Source organism: Poromitra crassiceps (genome assembly GCF_964638095.1).
Source record: "Poromitra crassiceps genome assembly, chromosome: 3".
In the NCBI taxonomy this organism is placed as follows: Eukaryota; Metazoa; Chordata; class Actinopteri; order Beryciformes; family Melamphaidae; genus Poromitra; species Poromitra crassiceps.
This window is the reverse complement of record NC_139625.1, coordinates 66,430,499-66,454,252: the sequence shown is the minus strand read 5'-3', so window position 1 is coordinate 66,454,252 and position 23,754 is coordinate 66,430,499. Positions and strand designations below refer to the sequence as shown.

Genomic DNA, 23,754 nt, shown 5'->3' with positions numbered 1-23,754 from the left:
CCCACTGCCCAATTTTCTGTAGGCTATATATGGTAATATGAGAGTTCGCACTCAAGGGCCTTTCCCTGTATAAATAAAGGTAAAAAAAAAGAAAGTAAATGGACTGTATTTATAGAGCGCATTTTATATAGTCTATCGACTACCCAAAGTGCTTTACATGAATACCTCACATTCACCCATTCACACTCACATTCACACACCGACGGCGTTTACATCCATGCAAGGCGCTAACTGCTCATCGGGAGCAGTTAGGGGTTCAGTGTCTTGCTCACGGACACTTCGACACACTACCAGGAGGAGCCAGCCTCGAACCGGGAACCTTCTGATTCCCAGGCGACACCTCTACCTCCTGAGCTAATGCCGCCCCCCATATATATATGCTATGCCCATCAGACCATGCAAGTCAAGTGGGGCAACAGTGTATCAGCCCCTTTTGGGGTTAGTAATGGGGTCTGTCAAGGGGGAATCTTATCCCCAGTTCTTTTTAATCTGTATCTTGCTCATTTGTCCAAGCAACTGAATGGTTGTAACACCGGGTGACTCATTGGTAATACCCTAGTAGTGAACCATTTAATGTACGCAGATGATCTTGTTGTTCCGAGCCCGAGTAGTGCTGGTCTCCAGCAGCTCCTCACAATATGCTCTGAGTATGGTTTGGAACATGATCAAATACAATGCCAGTAAGAGTGTTGTATTAATTTGCAGAACCAAAGAGGACAAATGTTTGAAATGTCCTATTTTTTAATTGTCTGATAATAACCTTACTGTCTGTGATAAGGTTAAATATATAGGTCATTTTATTTCAGGGGAATTGTCAGATGATGATGATATATACAGACAATGCTGTAAAATGTATGCACAAGCTAATACTTTGTCATGTAAGTTTAACATGTGTACAGATGGAGTGAAGGTGTCTCAGTTCAGATCAGACTGCACACCACTCTATACTGCTCACCTGTGGTCAGACTACAGGAGGTCAAGCATGCACAGACAGACTTATCAAACTGTTGGTAAATCCCTGCTGTAGTGATGTCAGATACCGATCACCTCTGTGGAGACACTGTTATACGTCGCTCTTATGAACACTGCACTGTTTGGATATTACTTTTTTCCTACTGTCTGTAGGGATTCTTTAGTGTATGTCTTTTTCTATGGACCTTGAGTCTGGAATAAAGTTTTGATTGATTGATTGATTGACCTTTAATGGCAGCCTAATGAAATTACGGTTTCGTTTAATTTAATGTAGCAGAGCATTTCCAGCATTGCAGTCTATGATTTCAGTGAGCCAACATGCACAATATCAGCACCCTGACTCTGTTTGATCTGAATGGAACTTACTGAACCTTAACTGGGATCGGGTCACGGAGGTCGCCGTTCCAGCAGGGGACCCCAAATTTCCCTTTCCCGGGCCCCATTAGCCAGCGCTGACTGGGGGATCCTGAGGTGTTCCCAGGCCAGGGTGGAGATATCTCTCCACCTAGCCACTCGGTCTGCCCCGTGGTGGTCTCCACTCTCCTCCCAGCTGGACGTGCCTGGAACACCTCCCTAGGGAGGGTAAACACAGGTGTTCCCAATGATACTAGCTATGACTGCTATTCACAAATGCAGCAGCCTAAATATAAATGGATGATGGTTGCACAGGATATCAGTTTTACTACTGCTTTACTACAATGTGTGTGTGTGTGTGTGTGTGTGTGTGTGTGTGTTTGAGAGAGAGAGAGTGAGTGAGTGAGTGAGTGAGTGAGTGAGTGAGTGAGTGAGTGAGTGAGTGAGTGTGTGTGTGTGTGTGTGTGTGTGTGTGTGTGTGTGTGTGTGTGTGTGCGCGCGTGTACAATAATATGTATGTATGCTGCACCATTACATACATAGGCTACATACATACATAGTATGTATGTATGTAGCCTATGTATGTAATGGTGCAGCTGAGAGTGGCACCTACACACTGGAACATTGTGTACTTACTTGATCAAGGTGCGCCTGGATCCCTGCACCATACTTTCTGGGCTCTGAGGTGTTGTGCATATATAACTGAACCATTACTTTGAGATACTGTGTGAGCTTTTGTTAGGAAACTATTCAAAGTATCAGTCTGTCATTCTACAGCCACAACAGGCCAGCTCAGTAGAGGGCAGAATGTCAGTCAGTGGCAGTGCATCCGCACATGCTCTGTCTAGTCCTTGACGTTCCACGCAACGACGCAAGCGCAGTTGGCCTCAGCGGTCATTCATTATAAAGCCGCAAGTTGCTCTGTCTCTTTCCACCTTCAGCCATTTTGACCATGTTAGGAGCTGTGGGACGCTGCTGCACCGGGGCTCTGCAGGCTCTCAAGCCTGGGCTCCAGCCCCTCAAGGCTCTCGCCGGATCCCCGGCCGTCCTCTCTCGTAAGTCCCGCATGCTTGGAGCATTTGAGGGAGATATGTTTTAAGGAAAGACGCGTTGACTCGGCTGTCAGGAGGGAGGGATTATGCTAAGCTAGCTGCCTGGCGCTAGCAACACGCTGCAGGAGCAGGCCGTGATACTGTGACATGTCATATTTCATATATTACAGCCGTTTCAAAATATTAAACGCCGACAATGTGCGTATTTGCTGCTATTGGCATGTGTCCTTGAATAAGAAATGACTGGACTGTGTTGTTTTTTGTGCCAACAGTAATGACCTTTATGTGTCATGAGGCGGTGTAGCTTGCTAGCACTAGTTAACGTTACCGGTTACAGCTAAGCGGAGTTTGACAGGTGTTTGCAAAGTTCACATAACAACGCGTGTTAAAATTGATCTGCTGCCTGTCTCCAAAAAGTGCTAACCTCTACAGAGTCAGTCTAAAGTTGCTAACGTTACCGGTATGTATGTCATTGCAAGCAGACTGATGATTTGTCATTGATCTTGGTGCAGCTGGCGAGTAGCATTTAGCAACATGAGCTGAGCGTTAGCTTGCAGCGAACTTGATTAATTTGGCAGACTTCTCAAAGTCAGCTAGCGTTAAATTAACGTTAGTCCGGTCGGTAGTAGTCTCGCTTGTCACACTCTCAGGGAGGGAAGTCTGGCAAGCGGGACTAGGTCGTTAGTGTTAATATCAGTTGCCCCCCCCCCCCCAATATAAAAAAGACGTGCCTTTTTTCAATATTCAAAGTTCAGAACTTCTCTATACAAACAACATGTAATACATACAATTCTACAACAAATAACAAGAAAGCATGGAAAGAGTAATAAGTGAAACATAAATCAACAAACAACACAAACACTTTTGGGGTCTGCTAAACCATTGGGATAAATTTGAAATCTATAAATCAGATTTTACTTTATCAATTTATACTTTATAATTTTTTTATATCACAAAAGTGAATTGAATGCATCATTATGAAGGTTTTTACATTGTCAGTCAAGTAAAATCGTGGATAACTAGATTGATAACATGGCTGAAAAAACAATAACTGGACATTGAGTCTGCAGTTTCACACTGGACAGTGCAGTCAGTAGACACAGAAAAACAAAGGCATGACAAGGTCACACATGCTACTCCCTGTCTGAGTGAAATGCTGACTTTTCCAATGGATTTCTTTGACAGGCAGAGACTATGTCGCCCCAGCCGCCGCTGCTGCTGTCGCCACCGGCCGCATTGTGGCTGTCATCGGTGCCGTTGTTGACGTCCAGTTTGACGAGGACCTTCCTCCCATCCTCAATGCCCTGGAAGTCACTGGCCGCGACTCCAGGCTAGTCCTGGAGGTGGCACAGCATCTGGGTGAGCATCTTGGGATATAGCCTGCTGTCTTTGTACTTATATGGGTCAGGTGTGTGGCTGCTGCTGTAATGGGGGGGCGGGGGGAATGCAGTAAGGGCTGTTCATTGACTGGAAGAGATTGTAGTAGCAATTCAATATTTTAATCCAGTCTCTGTCGTGTCCTCAGGGGAGAACACAGTGCGTACCATTGCTATGGATGGTACCGAGGGTCTTGTCCGTGGACAGGGAGTCGCGGACACTGGTGCCCCCATCAGAATCCCAGTAGGTCCTGAAACCCTGGGCAGAATCATGAATGTCATCGGTGAGCCCATCGACGAGAGAGGTCCCATCTCCACCAAGCAGTACGTTTATTTTGAATAACTCCACAATCCCATTAGTTTGTGTAGTGCATTTCATGAGGCTTAAAAGAAGATGGGATTGAAAATGAAAGTACTAAAGCAAGGTCAATATGAGAATCAATCCAACATGCAGCAAAGCAATACAATTTGATTTATTATTAGTCATATATAAATTAGATGAAGTGACTCGAAAACAATGTTTTTTCCAGGACTGCCGCTATCCACGCTGAGGCCCCTGAATTCACTGACATGAGTGTGGAGCAGGAGATTCTGGTAACTGGCATTAAAGTGGTCGACCTGCTGGCCCCCTACGCCAAGGGAGGAAAGATCGGTATGTAAATGGCCTGTTTTTATAGTGTTTTTTTATATAGTCTATCGACTACCCAAAGTGCTTTTACATGAATTGGGCATCTCGTGCACTCGATTCCTAGGGTGGAGACTTGACACCGCCACAGACACCACTTAGCCAATTTGAATAACTATACTAAAAGAGAAGACACTGATGCCATCACAGGTGCTCGAGTGACATCACTGATGACATCGCAATTGCTCAAGTCACCTCACTGATGACATCATTAATGACATAATCGTGACTGAACCACACCGCCACCAACCACCACTACCCACTTTGCCAACTGTGATGTTACTGTGGCAGTTGTGATGTAAATTATGAGCCGAAGGCGCACAGTTGCATGATGGCGCACAATTGGAGAGCCATTAGCGCACAGTTAGGGCAAACAATTGGTTTTAAAACATAGAGGATTGGGCTCTTGACCTAGCGTTTTGACTGTCAGGGAGACAGATGAAACTTGTGGAATAAAATCCTCCTTATATACACTTTAAACGGGCAACTCATTATTGATGGATCAACAAGGCATTTCAACTATTTTTCTATTACAGTTCCCAACCTTTGGCTTGTGATCCCTCTTTGACATCACAGAAATCTAAGGACCCCATACACTTTTGTGACACAAATTGTGACTGATAGACAGACACCGCCCACCCACCAATTTAATCAATTTACCGGGAACCTTCCGATTCACAGGCGACAGCTCTACCTCCTGAGCTAATTCCGCAATAGAATAAAGTTATGCTCATGTGTGGTAGGATAATGTACATGATTAATGTGACTCACTTGAATATATGAGATGTTTGTAGTCGCTTTATTATAATATAATAAAATCAATCTTAATGCTTATCTGCCATGTTTTTATCGCCACAGGTCTGTTCGGTGGTGCCGGTGTGGGCAAGACTGTATTGATCATGGAGCTGATCAACAATGTGGCCAAGGCCCATGGTGGTTACTCAGTGTTCGCCGGAGTGGGAGAGCGCACCCGCGAGGGAAATGACTTGTACCATGAAATGATCGAGTCAGGTGTCATCAACCTGAAGGACACCACCTCCAAGGTGAGGGTTGTAGCAAGCCCCCCATAAGGAAAAGTAAACTATCCCTGAGCCCTAAGGAGTACATGGAGACATCACTATTGGTCTTTAATTGGAAGGGTGGGTTTGACAGTGACCCCATGCCCTTGTGAACTTGACAGCTGATATCTGTCCCTGACCTCCACTCTCCTCCCCACTAGGTGGCGCTGGTGTACGGACAGATGAACGAGCCCCCAGGTGCCCGTGCCAGAGTGGCTCTGACTGGACTGACTGTGGCCGAGTATTTCCGTGACCAGGAGGGTCAGGATGTGCTGCTCTTCATCGACAACATCTTCCGCTTCACACAGGCTGGCTCCGAGGTCTGTACAGTCCCAAAATCGTTTCTCTACCACAATGGTTAATTTGCAGAAGCCAAGTTTGACAGAATTGTTAAGGTGTTAGTTTATTGTAATAAAATGCTGTAGCTGACAAATTTTGATTAAAATGGAGCTAGTTTACACCAACTACTATACACCAAAGGTTGGTGAAGGTGGAAACATCAAATGCTTGATGATATAAAGTGCCAAAACAGTAAACTGAATCGTTCATAAGGGTGATGTTTGCATTTGACGTTTTAGCAGACTGACTTGATTTGGAAATGCAATCAATATTGCATGCATGCGAAAAGTCAAATTATATAATGTAATTACATATTTAACTATAAAGGCTTCTTTTGTGGTTACGAAGTTATTTTGCCCATAGTCCAATAAGCTTATGTTGAATTTTTGCTTGTCTACCGACTAGTCAATCAGACCATCCACTGACTACTCAGCCATGTGGGCAAAACATATATGTATAGTATTTTCCACATCACTAATGGCAAGTCATCTCCTGGCCTCTCAGGTGTCTGCCCTGCTGGGTCGTATCCCCTCCGCTGTGGGTTATCAGCCCACTCTGGCCACTGACATGGGTACCATGCAGGAGAGAATCACCACCACCAAGAAGGGTTCAATCACCTCTGTGCAGGTCAGCAAAGAGCTCAAGAAGCACATTTGACACTCTAGTAGCTGTGTCATGACATTACATACACTTGCAAAAACATCTCAACATTGTTAATGCATGTAAAATAATGGATGCTAAACTGTATGTACTTCATTATTGCCAACAGATGTTAAGTCAGTATTACTTGACATTTTTTAGGAGCATGGATTTGAAATGGTAAATTAGTAATGGGAGAATACTGGCTAAAACAATTGATTTACTCTGATCATATAGTATTGTTGCAAGGCTAGTACGAGCATTATTGAAGTGACCAAGCCTCGATTCTCTCCAAGGCTATCTATGTGCCTGCTGACGATTTGACTGACCCTGCCCCCGCCACCACCTTCGCTCACTTGGACGCCACCACTGTGTTGTCCCGTGCCATCGCTGAGCTGGGTATTTACCCCGCCGTGGACCCCCTGGACTCCACCTCCCGTATCATGGACCCCAACATCGTTGGAACCGAGCACTACGACGTCGCCCGTGGTGTGCAGAAGATCCTCCAGGTTTGTCATTTGAATAGCCACATAACCACTGCTTGTATTGAAGGTCAAATAGTTTTCTTTCTCACTAGGGATGGGAATTTAATGCATTTTCCTAAACAGTTAGTTGCGCACCTTAACGATCAGTTCGGCTAATTGTTAATGTTGTTTCTCTCCCCCACCATCCCCCCCCACCCCCCGCAAAAAAATCACGTCTCGTCTTTCTCTCAGTTCAAGTTCTATTTAACCTCACAGTCACACAATAGATAGCTGCATATTATGTATGTGACATTCATGGCATGAATCACAAACGAAAACAATAATTAGCCTAAAAACAATAAGGCTCACCTCCTTTGAACAGCCGCCTGTCCTTAATAGTCATTTCAACAAAGGGGGATGTGATAGCCTGGTTCAATGAACTTCATGAAATCCCTCGCCGTCCACCACGCTTAATGGCAGCATCTCCTCTTCCACCATAAAGCAAGGCTTCTGTGTTATTGTCTCTGCACGCACGATGCCTGCTCCAATCACCTAGTATTTAATATTTAGCTATAACTTTTATGAGTGACAGCGTCCCCAAGTCAGCGTCCAGCGATAATGGAACGTAACGTGACGTTCAGCCGCGATGCTCGTGGGGGAATCATAAATTGCCCTGGAGTTGAATTTTGAGAACGGCGTCACAATATTTACATATGTACTTTTAGTGTGTAATGCTGTTGCTAGCGTGAGCTTGCTGCTAATTTTAGCATCTGTTTGTTTCATGGGGTTTGCTCAATACACTTCCTACTTCCTCACATGACATCATGCGTGACGACCTTCTCACGTGACCACTCCTTCTGTTGCGCTAGCTGGGTGAGGTACGACCTCTGCTGGACTGCTATAATTAACACACTGTGCGCTCTGAAGACTGAAATGATACAAAGTAACAATGTTGTCGGTTAAAACAGTTCATTAATTTTAATCTGCTACATTCTTAACGGCAGTTAACAGACTAACGGTTAATCATTAACATCCCTATTTCTCACCCATGTTTGATGCTTTATCAGGCTAACCATTTTGCTCGCTCCCTTTTTAGGACTACAAATCCCTGCAGGATATCATTGCCATCTTGGGTATGGATGAGTTGTCTGAGGAGGACAAGCTGACTGTGGCCCGTGCCCGCAAGATCCAGCGTTTCCTGTCCCAGCCCTTCCAGGTGGCTGAGGTCTTCACTGGCCACATCGGCAAGCTGGTGCCCCTCAAGGAAACCATCAAGGGTTTCAAGGCCATCCTTGCTGGTACGTATACGGACAATATCACTGTTAACGTAATGTGTATTTTGAGTCTTCATTTTTCTTAATCATGCTTATGATCTATTGACTGATGTCATCTTGCACCTTGTTATCCCCCAGGTGAGTACGACCCCCTCCCCGAACAGGCCTTCTACATGGTGGGCGCCATCGAGGAGGTTGTTCAGAAGGCAGAGAAGCTGGCAGAGGAGCACTCGTAAACATCTAAACAATCTTAACTGTTTAAGGAATTGAGGAAAGGGGGTAAGGATGGAGCGGTTCTGTGGTCGGAGCACTTGGTTTGTAAGACATGTCACAATGCAGATGTGCCGTTCCTGTCATCTCGAAAGAAAAGTTATATTTAATGTTTCCAATGAAAAAGAGATGGAATAAAGCTCTGTATTTACATAAATCTACAACTTGTTTCAACTGTATATTTCCTTGGCTTTTAATGTTGTAGTGAGTTCCTAATGGATTGTTTCATGAAATGGCTGTACTCATCCACTTTGACCACAACATGGCACTCATGAGCCATGGTGAGCTACCTGTACTGCTGCAGCTTCATTGTCACAAACTGAAATAAAGCAGCGTTGACAAAGATGGGAAGTGTTTGTTTCTACTTCAGACTTAACAGTAACTTACTTTGTCCCCTATATGTAAGATTTCTGTAAGAAACATGACTGGGTTTTTTATTCATGACAAACTGCTGTCACACCCCAAATCACGCATTTGGGAATTTCAGTACTGGGTGTAATAAGTCAAGCGAAATTATACACCATAAATGTCGCAATTACACAAACAAGTGTTGAACTTCCACTGTTGACTCATCTGCTTGTAGTTGGAGCTCTCAGTTTAGGACCAAGGTCAATGGACTGAGGCCAAGGTAACTGCTGTTAACAGGGTACAAGGCCACTATAGAGGGTTGGTTCAGTTTTTTCCTCGATACTGTGATGCAAATGATAGGTGCTGCTTAGAGTAGACGATAGAGGATGAACATGGAATGAAAAAAGTGTAAAATGCAGTGTGCAAGTGATTTATGCATCCTCGCAGCACATACATTTTAGATACTCGTTAAACTGAACCTTGACACTGCCAATCTTGCTTATAATCCTAGAATTTAAGCAAAACCAATTTTCTCCTACAATTTCTATACTTGTTAACAGGGGCGGACTGGGATCCTAATTCAGGCCGGGCATTAGATACCAAGCAGGCCAGGCTGATACGGGCCGACGCGCGTGCCGGCGTCCGAAGGGCACCGGCGAAAAATTTGGGCCGTCTGAAGCTCAATTTGGGCCGTTTGAAGCCCAATTTGCGCCGTTTGAAGCCAGATTTGGGCCGTTTGAAGCCCAATTTGGGTCGTTTAAAGCCAGATTTGGGCCGTTTGAAGCCCGATTTCCAAAAAAAAAAAATTTTTTTTTTTTTTTTTTTGCAGGCCAGGCCAGGCCAGGCCACCGGGCATTTGCCCGACGTGCCCGATTATGCAGTCCGCCACTGCTTGTTAATCATTTCTTTTTTAAATTGTGTTTCAGATTTATATTGCTGTATCCTTAACCTTTCACACACACCTATCATCCCAAGGTCTAGATAAGTTGGACCAAGTCTACCTGCAGATAAGTTGGCTTTCAATTTGCCCAGCCCTTTTCGCTGCTCTTTGTCAAAAAGCCTTGATGAGCTGCACAATTCTTTACAAATGACAAAATACATGTATACAAAGTATTGTTTTAAATTGTAGTATTATATCACAGTTGTAACAATATTGCTCATCAAAAGAAATGGCTATTCAAAAGTCAATTTGGAATATGGCTAGGTATTAAAAAAAAACATGAATACATTGGTCAGTTGCATGGCCTGTATTACGGCCTGACAACAGGCACAGTTTAAGGCCCATACTAATATAGTGAGTATATCTGGTCTTATTGGACAGACTTTGCGATGGGAACAGCCTCTTTGGACATGAGGTAATCGGAAACACAGCTGGGCATGTAGGACAGCGGCAGCCAGAAGAGCTTGGCGTCCCAGCCGGCAGAGTAGCGAGTCCGGGGCCGGACTGCAGACACGGCATGCTCCATACAGCTGACCACCTTCATCAGGTCCGCATCAGTTATCTGGGCCAGCTTCTCCTTCATCATCTTTTCCACTAGCCGAGAAAACAATGCCACACATTGGAACTTAACCGTAGCCTTTTAACTGAATAGGATGTTTCAGATTTCTTCAGTTAAAGAACAAAAAACCAATACACCAAATGAAATTGTCCAGTCTTACCCTTATCTAGATAATCAGCCCCATAGTCATCTCTGACCTCCTGGGTCGTTCTGTCCCACAGCAGCTTCACATTCTTTTGCAGGAGATTATAGTCAGTCACATTTGTCTTGAAGAAGCCTGGTTCAATACAGAGGACCTTGACACCAAAAGGAATCATATTGAGCCTAAAAAGAAGAAGAAAAGAAAATCCTCGTTCAATAGTCAAGTTAGGGTATCCCGGTCGTTGCTCCACCCCCTCTGCCGATCTGGGGAGAGCTGTAGACTAGCTAGCACATGCTCCCTCTTATACATGTGCAGTTGCCAGCCGCTTCTTTTCAACTGACAGTGAGGAGTTTCACAGGCAGCATGTAGCGCGTGGGAGGATCACGCTATTCCCGCAGTTCCCCTTTCCCCGTGAACAGGCCGACCAGAGGCGGCACTAGTGCAGCGACCAGGACACATACCCCTAATCCGGCTTCCCACCCACAGACACGGCCAATTGTGCCTGTATGGACGCCCGACGAAGCTGGAGGTAACACGGGGGCTCGAACCTGTGACCCTCATGTTGGTAGGCAGGGAATCTACCACTGCACTACCCAGATGCCTAATAAACAATAAATTGCGTGACTCACCTGAGGCTGTCGTTGAAGGCCTCCACCCCGTACTTGGAGACAGCGTACGGGCCTCCCACCACACTGATCCTCCCGAACACGCTGGCGACGTTCACCACCCTCCCCCTGGCCTTCTTAATCAGCGGCAGGACACTCAGTGTCACGGCGATCACCCCGTTCAGGTTCACATCCAGCATGGATTTGTAGTCGTCGACGGTCAGCCAGTCGCAAGGCGCAGAGGGAGTGGCCACGCCTGCGTTGTTCACCACAGCCCAAAGGCCTAGGAGTGGAGATGAAACAGTATAAAAATTTCATATCATGATTATAGTGACCAAAATATCACGGTTATCAGTATTATCGCGGTATTGTTAAAATATGCTGAAAATATAGTACTGAATGATACTCACTGAAATCATTTCAACAAGTTGTATATTGAAAACTCAGACATGGGTCTGGGAGACTGTTGCTACCTTTGGTTGATGGACAGTATTTACTGTGTTTTTCAAAGCGCAGTAATCAAACACTTAATTATATTACAAATTGAAAAGGTGATACTAACAGTGTTACGGTTTACACAGGTTTCATCCCAACCTACTGTAGGAGTGTTTTTAAACTGTTATTTACCCTAGCCTGCCGAGTTTCTGTATAGGATGACTAACTGTTCTAAGGCCTATACCACGAATCAAGATTAGCGAGGTAACTTCAGGTTTAACCCTAGGTTTGCCGCACCATGACGCTAGTTTACTTCTTACCGAGATAGATCACCATCGCAACTTATGCTCTACGGCTAACCTGCTTTGTAGCAGGTTAGGTTCAGAGAATAAGATTAAAACCCATGAAAGACCCACCTGCTTTGTGACAAAGTGGGTGAGACCTCTCCATTTACTCACCACTATTGTCCCTTTAATATTCACATTATTCCTTCAATGTTCATTTAACATCATACAGATATCATACATGCATACATACATACAGATATATACATTTATACATTGTTTCAGTTGGCTATAATTCACCTTGGCTTTTGTAACAATTGCACCACTTACTATCCTGGGTTTGTTTGTGTTGGCATTATGTTACAGTCACATCAAAGTACATGGATGAGTTAAAGCACACACAGAGCCATCATTTAAATCACCTTTATTATTTTGCAGGTTAAGACATTGATTCTTTGCTCATAGTTACCAATTGTTTGTTCTCCTGTTCAGGCCCACCATGCTGGCCTTTGGTTTGGGAGGAAAAGGGCTCCGCCCGGCACTTCCTCCTTATTTATGCTGTCTGTGATGTCATCCTGACTTCATTGGATTTTCCAAGTAAAATGGTGTCTGCTTCGTAGGAATGTTTCTTGTTAACTTTTTCACTCTAAAGTAATGCTGTGATTGCTAACATTTTGAGTATAGTTCAAGTTCAAGTTCAAGTTTATTCATATGTCCCAGAAGGGCACTTTGGGTTGCAGCAGGGCATAAACATAAAACAGTCATAAAACCACACAAGACTCGAGATAAAAACATGAAAACAAAGTGCAGACACAAATAGACCATGAAAACCATAAAAACACCATAAAAACCATAAAAACAAAAATGGAGACACAATAGACCACAACGTAGTACAAAGTAGCAGTTCAGTTCAAAAGTGCCAGTGTAGTTTAAAGTGCATTAGAGGCCATGGCCGATAAGTGCAAATGCAAGGCAGTCTAAGAAGGACACTAAGCCACACAGCGCTACATAATACAGAAAAAAAATATGCTACAATATAACTATTGTATAGGAGAACATAAAATAAATAAAAACATCAAATAGACGTTACATTATATTCTCTTAAGTAGCATTTAAAGCTCGAATCGAAGCAGGCACAAAGGAATTCCTATATCTATTTTTCTTAGCCAAGGGAGCACGAAGGCGAAGGCCAGATGGAAGCAGCTCATATTCAGAGCTCAGCGGATGGGCATTGTCTGAGCAGATAGCCCTTGCTTTTTTCAGCATCTGCAAGTTGAAAATGTGGTCTAGGCTCCCAAAATGGATTCCGGCTATTTTTGAAGCCGTTTTCACAATTCTCCCTAGGGAGTTCCTATTCTTGATGTCGAGGCTGCCATACCAGCAGGCAATAGAGAAGGTGATAACAGATTCAATGAAAGCGCTGTAGAACAATTTCATCAAGGTCTTGTCTACCTGGAATTTGGCAAGTTTCCGGAGACAAAAAAGGCGCTGCTGACCCTTTTTGCACAGCGACTCTGTGTTTAGATCGAACTTCAACCTGCTATCAATTATAGTACCCAGATATTTATATTCAGTGACCTGGGGCCTGTACTACAAAGCAAGATTAGTGGTTTAGCGAGGTAACTTCAGGTTTAAACCTGGTTTAGCCGTACTACAAAGCAAGTTAACTTCTTACCGACATATATTTCCATAGCAACTTATGCTTCACACTTAACCTGGTCCGCAGCAGGTTAAGTTGCAAGGATAAGATTAGACCTTAGATACACCGCCCACGAACCAATCGAATCAGCAGTTTGGAAAAATGGCCAACCCCTTTCTGGACGAGTTTCCCATCTAGGAAGGAGCACGAATTGTAATGTTGAATGAGTAATGTTAATCAATGTTAATGTTAATCAAGGACTAAAGCCTTGCACTTGTTGGCTATTTTAATTAAGCCCTATACCACTTTGGAATATGTTTTTATATATTCATTTTTGTGCTCTCAAGTAGCCTAGATACGTTGTTTGATCCCGCTGATCGATTGCAGCTGAATAGTGAGTGGAGAAATATCACTAAACCGGCATAAAAAGGTTACATAAACGTCTCCAAAGCGCACGGTGCCGTGTGCGCAACGGAGCTGAGACTGACGTTGGGTTGGAATTGAAATACCGTAGTCATAGCTTACATGCTGGAATATCCTACTACATCTAAGCAATTTAATATGGGATCACCTGCACACAGGCGATCCCATATTAAGATGATTCATATCTAGGCTACTCCTGCATTTTGCAGCTGCAAGTGTTGCTTTTGGCCTGTATGATGTGATTGAACTTCATATTTCCAGCATCATTATATGAAATATGGAGATATGCGACTCTGCTGACAATATATGTGACCACAAAATGCTATTTTTTATAAATGAAATCTATGCCCGCACATACCGTGTCGTTCAGAAGCCTCTTTTAATTTTATTATCATTCTTTTTTTTATTGATAGCCTATAGGAATTATTCAATCAGTGCGACTAAACATGACATCATTATTATTCGTTGAGCCTAAATGGTCTACGGATTTTGGACTGAGACATTAGGCTACACATTGCTTCCACTCGCAGTTTATTGAGAGGGTGAATTCAGCTGCTGTAGGATACGTGGAGGCAGAAACCGCTCTTCAAATAAATGACTGATGTGAATAAAAGTGGTAACTTTAGACAGTCATTCGGGAACAGACTAAAAATATCCAATGCGGATTTTGATTCTGACATAGTAGTAGATGGCTTTGATGAATGAGGAAATAGGCGTGTCTGGCGCTGTAAAAGCTACGGTTCTGAGCTGAGCGGTCCATATTGCATTGTGATTGGCTAGTTGTTAAAAACCACGCCTCTTTTGCGGGCACGAGCTCGTGTGCACGGGCATTTTCATGTGCACGCGCAGTCAACTTGATTAGAAAAACCTGGTTCGAGTTAACGACTGGCAAACGAGGTTCGTAGTACAAGTTAACTACAATCGAGCTGATCTGGTTTAGACAAACCAAATCAAGGGACAGATCCTGGATCTTCTTATCCAACATTCGTAGTACAGGCTACGGTCAACTATCTGACCATTAACAATACTACCTTTTGGAACAGGGGGGGAGCGTCTGAAATCAATGCAAATCTTTTTCGTTTTTGAAACATTGAGTTGCAGAATATATAGTCATGTATATGAGCTGCAAAGTTATTCTCAACACTGTATTTGTAAATCCTTGTAGTAAGCACTATGTTGTAAACGGAGTCCACAGCACAAGAATTTCACACGTGATACTTGTACCATGGAGTGACAATAAAAATCTTGAATCTTGAATCTTTTAATCTAAGGTTAATGGGGAGTTTACTTCCAATGACATGGTACAGGCTGAACAGAGCCTAGGTGTGAATTGAACCCTTTATAAAGTCAGTTGGGTTTTTTCTGAAAGAGAGAGAGAGAGGTCAGGACGTATTGCCAAAAACATGTGCCTTTGTTTAATTTGAACTATGGGTTAACTTTTTGAGTTAGTTTGTTTTTTGTTTGTTTGTTTTGTTTAAGTTGCACGTGTAATGGAAACACTGTAAATAAATCTGCACCTCTGAGAACTGGAAATGTCGAGTCTGCCTGCCTGCCACCTTCCTTGACACTCTTACACTACCTCACATGCTTACGAATCAGCTCTCTGGAAACAGCGAGTCGCCATTCATATGGTCCCCATATGAAAAATACATTGCATTCAAATGAAAAAGAAAAAAGAAAAAAAACATGGCTCCTGTTGAATTAATCAAGGACTGAAGCCTTGCACTTGTTGCAGGCTACATTTAAATTAAGCCCTACTTACCACTTTGGAATATGTTGTTATATATTCATTTTTGTGCTCTCAAATAGGCTATATACATTTGACCCCGCCGATCGATTGCAGCTGAACGGTGAGTGGAGAAATATCACTAAACCAGCGTAAAAAGGTTACATAAACATCTCCAAAGCGCACGGTGCCGTGTGCGCAATGGAGCTGAGGCTGACGTTGGGTTGGACATGGTCATACATGCCAGAATAGCCTACTACTATCTAAGCAATTGGATCGCCTGCACACAGTCAGATTATTCATATCTAGGCTACTCCTGCATTTTGCAGCTGCAACTGTGTTGCTTTTGGCCTGTATGATGTGATTGAACTTCATATTATTTCCAGCATAGTTCTTGTATGAAATATGGAGATATGCGACTCTGCTGCCAATATGCCCGCATGTACCGTGTCGATTCAGTTCAGCAGCCTTTTAAAATTTTATTATCATAATTTTTTTATTGATAGCCTATTAGCCTATAGGAATTATTCCATCAGTGCGACACATCATAAGATCATTATTATTCATTTGAGCCTAAATGGTCTAAATACGCCTACGGATTTTGGAAATTTAGACTGAGATAGATTACACATTACTTCCACTCGCAAAAAAGTCATGCAGGTTTTATTGAGTTTATTGAGAGGGTGAATTGAGCTGCTGTAGATACGTGGAGGCAGAAACCGCTCTTCAAAGAAATGACTGATGTGAATAAAAGCGTAACTTTAGACAGTCATTCGGGAAGAGACTAATAATATCCAATGTGGATTTTGATTCTGACATACAGTAAAGCTTCACGATTTGCGCTTTGAATGAATGAGCAGTCCATATTGGATTGTGATTGGCTAGTTGTTAAAAACCACGCCTCTTTTGCGGGCACGAGCTCCCATGCACGAGCATTTTCATGTGCACGCGCTCTCAACTTGATTAGAAAAACCTGGATCCACTTAACGAGTTGAGAACTAGATTCGTGGTATGACTTAGCTAGAATCTAGCTAGATGGCAATCATCTGGTTAAGCCAAACCAGATCAAGGGATAGATCCTGGATCTGCTTATCCTACATTCGTGGTATGGGCCTCTAGTAATGGAATGAAGTGGAGTTGTTGTTGGTGCCTTATTTATGTTTACACTGGATGAAGTAAGCAAGAGAGGGAAATGGACTACATCAAATTCCATCATTAAAACTTTGTTGTCAATGGTTCAAAGACAAAAGCAGAAGTATTACACTTTTCAGGAAAAGGGGTTATACAGTACACACTCACCGAGCACTTTATTAGGAACACCAATGGGACCACCTTACTAATACTGGGTAGATATCAGCTTTCAGCTCAGCTGGCAGCAAAATCAAGAAGGCGTTTCCGTCCGCAGAACTGGATGCTTTCTTTTGTTCCACCATTCCGTGTAAACTTTAGACTCTTGTTGTGTGTAATAATCCCAGGAGATCAGCAGTTTCAGAAATACTCAAACCAGCCCGTCTGGCAACAGCAGGTCAAAGGCACTGAGATCGGCTAAATGGCTAACGGCTAAAGTAAATAAAGTGCTCAGTGAGTGTGATGAAAGTGGCTGGACAGAGAGAGACACACATGCAGAGAGAGAGCGAGAGAAAGAGAGAGAGAGCGCTTTGGTCACTGCCCCTCATTTGACGCTACAAAATCGTCAAATGCTGTCTTATACAGCCGAGATCTCTCAACAAATATCTATGTGCAGTATCCAACTAGTGAGTACCATATTGTTTTGTTGACCATTCATTAATTGTATCTTGAACGCTAGTACATCATGAAAAGAATGTACAATGTAATAGTGTGTTCCTGTGAAAATAAATAAAAAAAGTTTATGAAATATCTTAATAATCTCCACAAATGAGGACCACTCTTAAGAGTCTTGAAGCGTTTTTGTTTTTGTTTTGATCGTGATTTTCAGCAACTTCTGTTAACCACAGACCTAATTTCATGCATTTAACCAAAATCCCCATACAAAAATCCCATTGACTTTTAGACTTGGGAACCGGAACTAGCATGACTAGCTGAGTTGGCCTACAAAAATATGTCATCCCTGCGGTACTCTATTGGCCTTGGTGGAGGTCTCTTCTCTCTTCTAGTTACACTTACTTGCTATGAATGAAGAAACAGGTCATTCCATGGCTGAAATGGAAATATGTAAGAGAGATAGTTCAAAGCGGTCTGTCTGTCATCATGAACACTCGACACTCACCGCGCTCTCCCACTTTCTCCGCGATCATTGCGGCGACTTTACTGACGCTGTCGTTGCTTCTAACGTCAAGGTGTGTGGTGATCAGCCTGTCGGAGCAGGCCTTCCTCAGCTCCTCCTCCCCTCTCTCAGTGAAGCAGGTGGCGATGACTCTGAAGCCCAGCTTGTCCAGGTGTCTGGCCAGGAGGTTGCCGAAGCCCGAGTCACAGCCGGTCACGTACACGTACTTGCCGGCCTTGTCGGGGACCCTGGGCATCTCCCTGACCCAGCGGTACAGGTAGTAGACCACCAGCAGCCCCAGGAGGTACAGGTACATGACTGCAGGACACAAGAGAACAAGCGCCAATTTGCAATAGCTGCCACCACATGTGCGAATTGCCGAAATGCAGGGTGGCAGGGGCAGAGTACTCTGCCCCTGCCACCCTGCATTTCAAAATCCCCCCCACCACCCCCACTTAGCCAATTGGCATGAACATGAACACACACCTTCACACACACACCTTCACTCACTCACTCTCTCACTCTCACACACACACACACACACACACACACACACACACACACACACACACACACTTGACCTCCATGCCAACTGCCCCTGCCATCCTGCATTAGAAATTGCCCCCCGCCCCTTTTAGTCAATTGGCATGAACACAAACACAGACCCTCACATTCACATGCGACCTCAGCATTATCTGGCAGTAGGAAGGGTGTGTGCCGAATAGGACGTCATGTAAAGTTATGTGAAGAGAGGGAAACTCTGGCTAGAAGTGTACTCAATAAGACCTACAGCCTCACCATGTATTCATAGTATTAGTAACAATAGCACTGGTTCTGAAAGAGTAACAGAGCGAAACAGTTATAGAAAGTCCAAGGAAGGGGGGATGAAGTAGTAGTTTCAGTTGAAGTAATAGTTGCAACAATAGTTTAAGTAAAATTCGAAGTGTTGAAGTACCCTTACTCGTAGTAGAAGCAGCCAGCCTATGAGCGAATTTGCCTCTAATTACTGATATAGTAAATACAAATTCACTCATAACTTTTTCTATAGTTTTAGGCTATGTTTGCAATAATAATGTGTGGTTGTCACAAAATCCCAATGCACGCCTGGACTTGCCTCAAGGCACATCAGTGTGCATAGGCACACCATTTACGAACCACTGTGTTACACCAATGACTCAACATAACTGGTTTGTGTTTTTGCTTGTGGCTTAAATTCAACGTTTGACAAAGTGCAAAAGTGCCACCATTTTCGATTGATAACTGTAGGCCTATTATTATTGCTGAAAGTGACATTGTAAATACTGTACTTTGTTACTTGTTTGGAAATCAAATCATCCAGTCACAGTATGTGCATGGAGGTGGGACCTTTACAACAGGCTATCTGCCTGTCTAGCCCATGGCACACCACTCAAACATTCTCCAACAACTGTTGGCAGTTGTTGTTGGCAGCAAACACAGACATTGAACATGTTAAATCTGTCCAAACATCTCCAAACAAGGACATGGCACACCAAACAAACATCTGTGTTTGTCCGTGTTTGTTGGAGAATGTTTGATTGGTGTGCCAGTGCCACCCTGCATTTCAAAATGTGCCCCCCCACCGCATGAACAGAAACACACACACACACACACACACACAACCTCCATGCCAAATTTCAGCCTCCTAAGGTAAAAACTGTGTGCGGGTGGTGAACTTTTTGGGGTGGTGAACTTTTTTTTTTGGGGGGGGGGGGATGGGGGGACAGGAAAGGTGAGGAGAGAGAGAGAGAGGGGATGACATGATGCGGGGCATAGGCAGGGCCGATTTTACCAACGGGCCCGGGACATCAAGGGGCCCCAAAAAAAAAAAAAAAAAAAAAAAAAAATGGGATGTCATTGAAAAGTGACATTGTTAGAACATTGGACTTCACCACTCTAGTCAAACGCTTTGCCACGGCAAAAGTCAGGAAGAAGACATTTCAGGTACGAACAGACTTGAATACTGCTTGATTGATTTGTGCAATAATTGAATAACCATGTGTGTGTGCACTGTAATAATAACACCAATAATAAATACTAAATAATAATAATAAAAGTGCTTGTTGTGACATCTCAGTGGCAATGTTTTCTTTCCAATCAGGCTGTTTATGAAAGAACATGATGGCTAAACCTACAGTTTGTGTTTGTAAGTTAGAATGCTGACAGGAGAGCAGGTGGTGACATGAAAGTTAGTGAGAAAAGGAGAAGATACTGAATAATGACATCACAACAGTATAATCCTAATGTTGATTTAAAATGAGATATTCCTTTAAATTAGGGATGGGCATCGAATTTCGAATTTTAGAATAATCGTTGTTATTATCAAGGTCGACTTTTATTATTGAAATTCGAAATTCGTTTTTTTTTTGTTGCTAGAAATGCCCATCCCTACTTTAAATACGGCTAAAAAAGGTTAAAAAAAAACACTCAAATTGTTTTCGGGGGGGGCCTGCAGAGATGAATAGCCCCAGGACCCATGAAGTGTAAAATCGGCCCTGGGCATAGGAAGGCATTTAAAATCGTTGACAATTGTGACTTTCTCACCGGAAACAAGTAGGCTATGTCAGGATCAGGTATGTTGTTTGACTTTTTGGAGAAGTACATGCCGACCATTTTAGAGACCTTTAGATGAAGACAGGCACGCTCTAACCAGTTAGCTACTTGGACCATAGCGTCTGTGAGTTTTTGCCACAACTTCAATTTTGTTATTACCATGTACATAGATAACTATCAGCTGCATACATCTGGGTTTCAACACTGTTACAGATGGATGGTACTTAATTAATGTAGACTAGAGGCTGAATAGCAGCGGCCCAAATATGGATCCTTGTGGGGACCCCAGTAGGTGGGTGCCCCACGATAGAGAGTTGGTTATTTATTTTAATGTACTGGGTTCTGTCCATTAGATAGGAATTTATCCACTTAAGGGCAGTCTGGGAGAAGTTTAATTTGGATAGTGTTGAAATGAGGAATTTATGATTAACGGTGTCAAAGGCCTTTCTTAAGTCAAGGAAAAGTGCTCCAACAACACTCTTGTCCAAGAGCGCTTTGATCCTCTCCACAAAGTAGCAGTTAGCTGTATCAGTTGAGTGTTTACATCTAAAGCCAAATTGCATGGAATGCAGAGAGAAGGGACTGTTATTGAGATGGAAGACTAGTTGTTCTGATGCCAATTTTTCTGCTATCTTTGATGTTACCGGAAGGATGGATATAGGGCTGTAATTACAGATGTCTTTAGGATTACTGGCTTTGAAAATGGATGTAACGATAGCTGACTTCCATGCACTGTAGTAATGCAATAGTTGTAACAGTAGTTTAAGTAAAATTCAAAGTGTTGAAGTAGCCTACTCGTAGTAGAAGCAGCCAGCCTATGAGCGAATTTGCCTCAGGCTAAGTAGGCTACTGATACACGACTCAACATAACTGGTTTGTGTTTTTGCTTGTGGCTTGTTTGACAAAGTGCAAAAGTGCCACAATTTTCGATTGGTAACTGTAGGCCTATTATTATTGCTGAAACTGACATAAATACTGTAGGCGTACTGATTAGTTAACAATAACAACACAAGACCTGGCTGGAGTCTTTCTAGGAAATCAAATCATCCACTTTCACAGTAGTAGTGCATGGGACCTTTAAAACAGGCTATCTGCCTGTCTAAGTGCACGTTCTGGCCGGACTGGACCACTATGAATGTTCAACGCAGCCTATCTTTATGGATTACCAAATAAATACCATGTTATACCATGGTATAACTATAACACGTCTGCTGAGAGTTAGGCCTACTTGTTCTGAAACGTTTCAGAGTTTAGCCTACATTTTGGGGGGTAAATAGTTAATTCGAGCTGGTCAACAAAATGTGTCAGTAAAATAGCGTGCCCGGGTCGCCCCGCAAAGCTGTCATTAAAAATATCCCTCATTCAAAGTAATCTTTTCTCTTCATCTGTCGCTTAATTAACGCACTAACGGTCTGGAGCAAAGCTAAAAAACAAAACACACGCTACTCTTACCTGTGTCGTTTGGTATTCACAGACTGCTGTCTGCTACAACTTCAGGTCCAAGAATCCACTTACCCAGATTACAATCCGTTTCAAGCAGCACAGGGGCGTCACATCACATGCTATTATTGACCAAGAGAACCGCAGCAAGTATACTTCCGGATTCGTCAGGGGTTAAAGAGCATGGGGCAGGTTAGAGACCCCAATCAGTCAATGTGTAGGTGAATTATGGAGGAACTCGATTTTCACATTAAGACACTTACATATACACTACAGTGACTTCTGGGGTCGTTTTACTTTTTTAACTTTTATTTTGACATCTTGGATCCCAAAACTCCGACGTCACAGTGGGGAGTCGCCAGGCATGACCGTCTGTCCCTCTGTCTGTCGTCACTTAGGTCAGGGCTGTCAGTCACACACTATGGATGCTAACGCCGGTTTTCAGGAGGAAGAGGAGGTAGCAAATGTTTATGTACATGAATACGATGGCCTCAGCCTAATTTTGACAGTGAAAGAGAGCAGGAACAGCCCAGCTATGAAACAACGGACCGCGGAGAGAGTTGAGAAAGCAAGCGAGGCGAGCGGAGGCGGGCCGAGGTGCGGACTGTAATTCGATACACACACACGCACGCACGCACACACACACACACACACACACACACACACACACACACACACACACACACACGCGCGCAAAAGTGACGTATGTGTCCAGCCATCTGGCCGAGTTAGAGCCGAAGTCCCGAACACAGTGAGAAAACCTCCCGAAGAGCAGAGCAGAGCAGAGCAGAGCAGAGCAGAGCAGAGCAGAGCAGAGCAGAGCAGAGCAGCGGTGCTGTGCTGTGCTGTGCGGGGAGGAAAGAGCCGCAGCCTCCCCCTCCCTCGAGTGAAGAGAGAGCGTGTCACACAGCGTAGACACACACACACACACACACACACACACACACACACACACACACACACACACACACACACACACACACACACACACACACACACACACACACACCGAGTGAGAGAGAGAGAGAGAGGGGGACTGACAGAGGGCCCCTCCACTCGCTCTTTCCCCTCCCTCCCTCCCGGAGCGAGTGAGAGAGACGAAAAAGAGAGATAGAGAGCGTGTCACCGCGCAGACAGCAGGTACACACACACACACACACACACCGAGTGAGAGAGAGAGAGCGAGTGAGAGAGAGAGAGAGAGAGAGAGAGAGAGAGATAGAAAGAGTGTCACGCAGACAGGCAGCAGCAGCAGAGTGGAGCTGACTTGTTATCTGCATGCAGGAACCTGGCGACACCCGACCCAAAACTCACTGACAACGACTTACTACAGGCAGCTACTGACTAAATGACTAACTATATACTAAAAACTAACTAGTGATTAACCTACCAACTAACCGACCGACTAACTGGCTGACTGATTGACTTTGACTAGCGTAGTACCTGACCTGACTATCTGTCCTGAATATGCGACTGATTTGACCATGCAGTGGGAGGGGAGAGGGACACATGCACGCGGGAGCCACTCCCCACTGTGACGTAGCAGACTTTGTCTTAACAGAATAAAAGTCTGTTATTTCCTTCTGAAAAAGGAAGGTGTTTTTCTCCATATTTTTTTTCAAACTTTTTTTTTTTTTTAATGATGCATTAACTTTTCAAATGGACATAGGGACAAGGTTAAGTATACATTTAGCAAAGGAATTACCCTGCTCCATGCTCTTTAAGTGGAAGGGGGGATTTCACTTAAATGCATAAAATAAGGTCTGACAAAAGTTTATGGGAACGCGAATTTGGGTTCAGCAGGATAATATTCACAAACGTTAATAACTTTTATGACTTTTGGAACGTAAATGCGTTTTTTAAACGGTGGAGAGCGTTACCTCTTTGGGAAAAGGGCAAAAATGTTTAGCTATA

The 23,754-nt window shown here is 43.6% G+C and overlaps 2 protein-coding genes across 2 annotated transcripts; one reads left to right on the top strand and one right to left on the bottom strand.

Annotated features, from left to right (window-relative positions):
- The first annotated feature begins 2,232 nt into the window (after positions 1–2,232).
- On the top strand, positions 2,233–8,828 carry LOC310772826 (ATP synthase subunit beta, mitochondrial). Its single transcript, XM_083632755.1, has 10 exons — positions 2,233–2,381; positions 3,564–3,737; positions 3,904–4,078; positions 4,285–4,406; positions 5,298–5,482; positions 5,659–5,817; positions 6,341–6,463; positions 6,772–6,984; positions 8,036–8,237; positions 8,352–8,828. The coding sequence occupies exons 1-10, from the start codon at positions 2,279–2,281 to the stop codon at positions 8,447–8,449; spliced, it is 1,554 nt and encodes a 517-aa protein (XP_083488881.1). The 5' UTR covers positions 2,233–2,278; the 3' UTR covers positions 8,450–8,828.
- Positions 8,829–9,705: 877 nt separating this feature from the next.
- Positions 9,706–21,937, bottom strand: LOC310772762 (retinol dehydrogenase 7-like). Its single transcript, XM_083632679.1, has 5 exons — positions 21,853–21,937; positions 17,833–18,147; positions 11,102–11,360; positions 10,491–10,654; positions 9,706–10,365 (listed from the first exon to the last, which is right to left on the bottom strand). The coding sequence occupies exons 2-5, from the start codon at positions 18,143–18,145 to the stop codon at positions 10,142–10,144; spliced, it is 960 nt and encodes a 319-aa protein (XP_083488805.1). The 5' UTR covers positions 18,146–18,147; positions 21,853–21,937; the 3' UTR covers positions 9,706–10,141.
- Between the last annotated feature and the right edge of the window lie 1,817 nt (positions 21,938–23,754).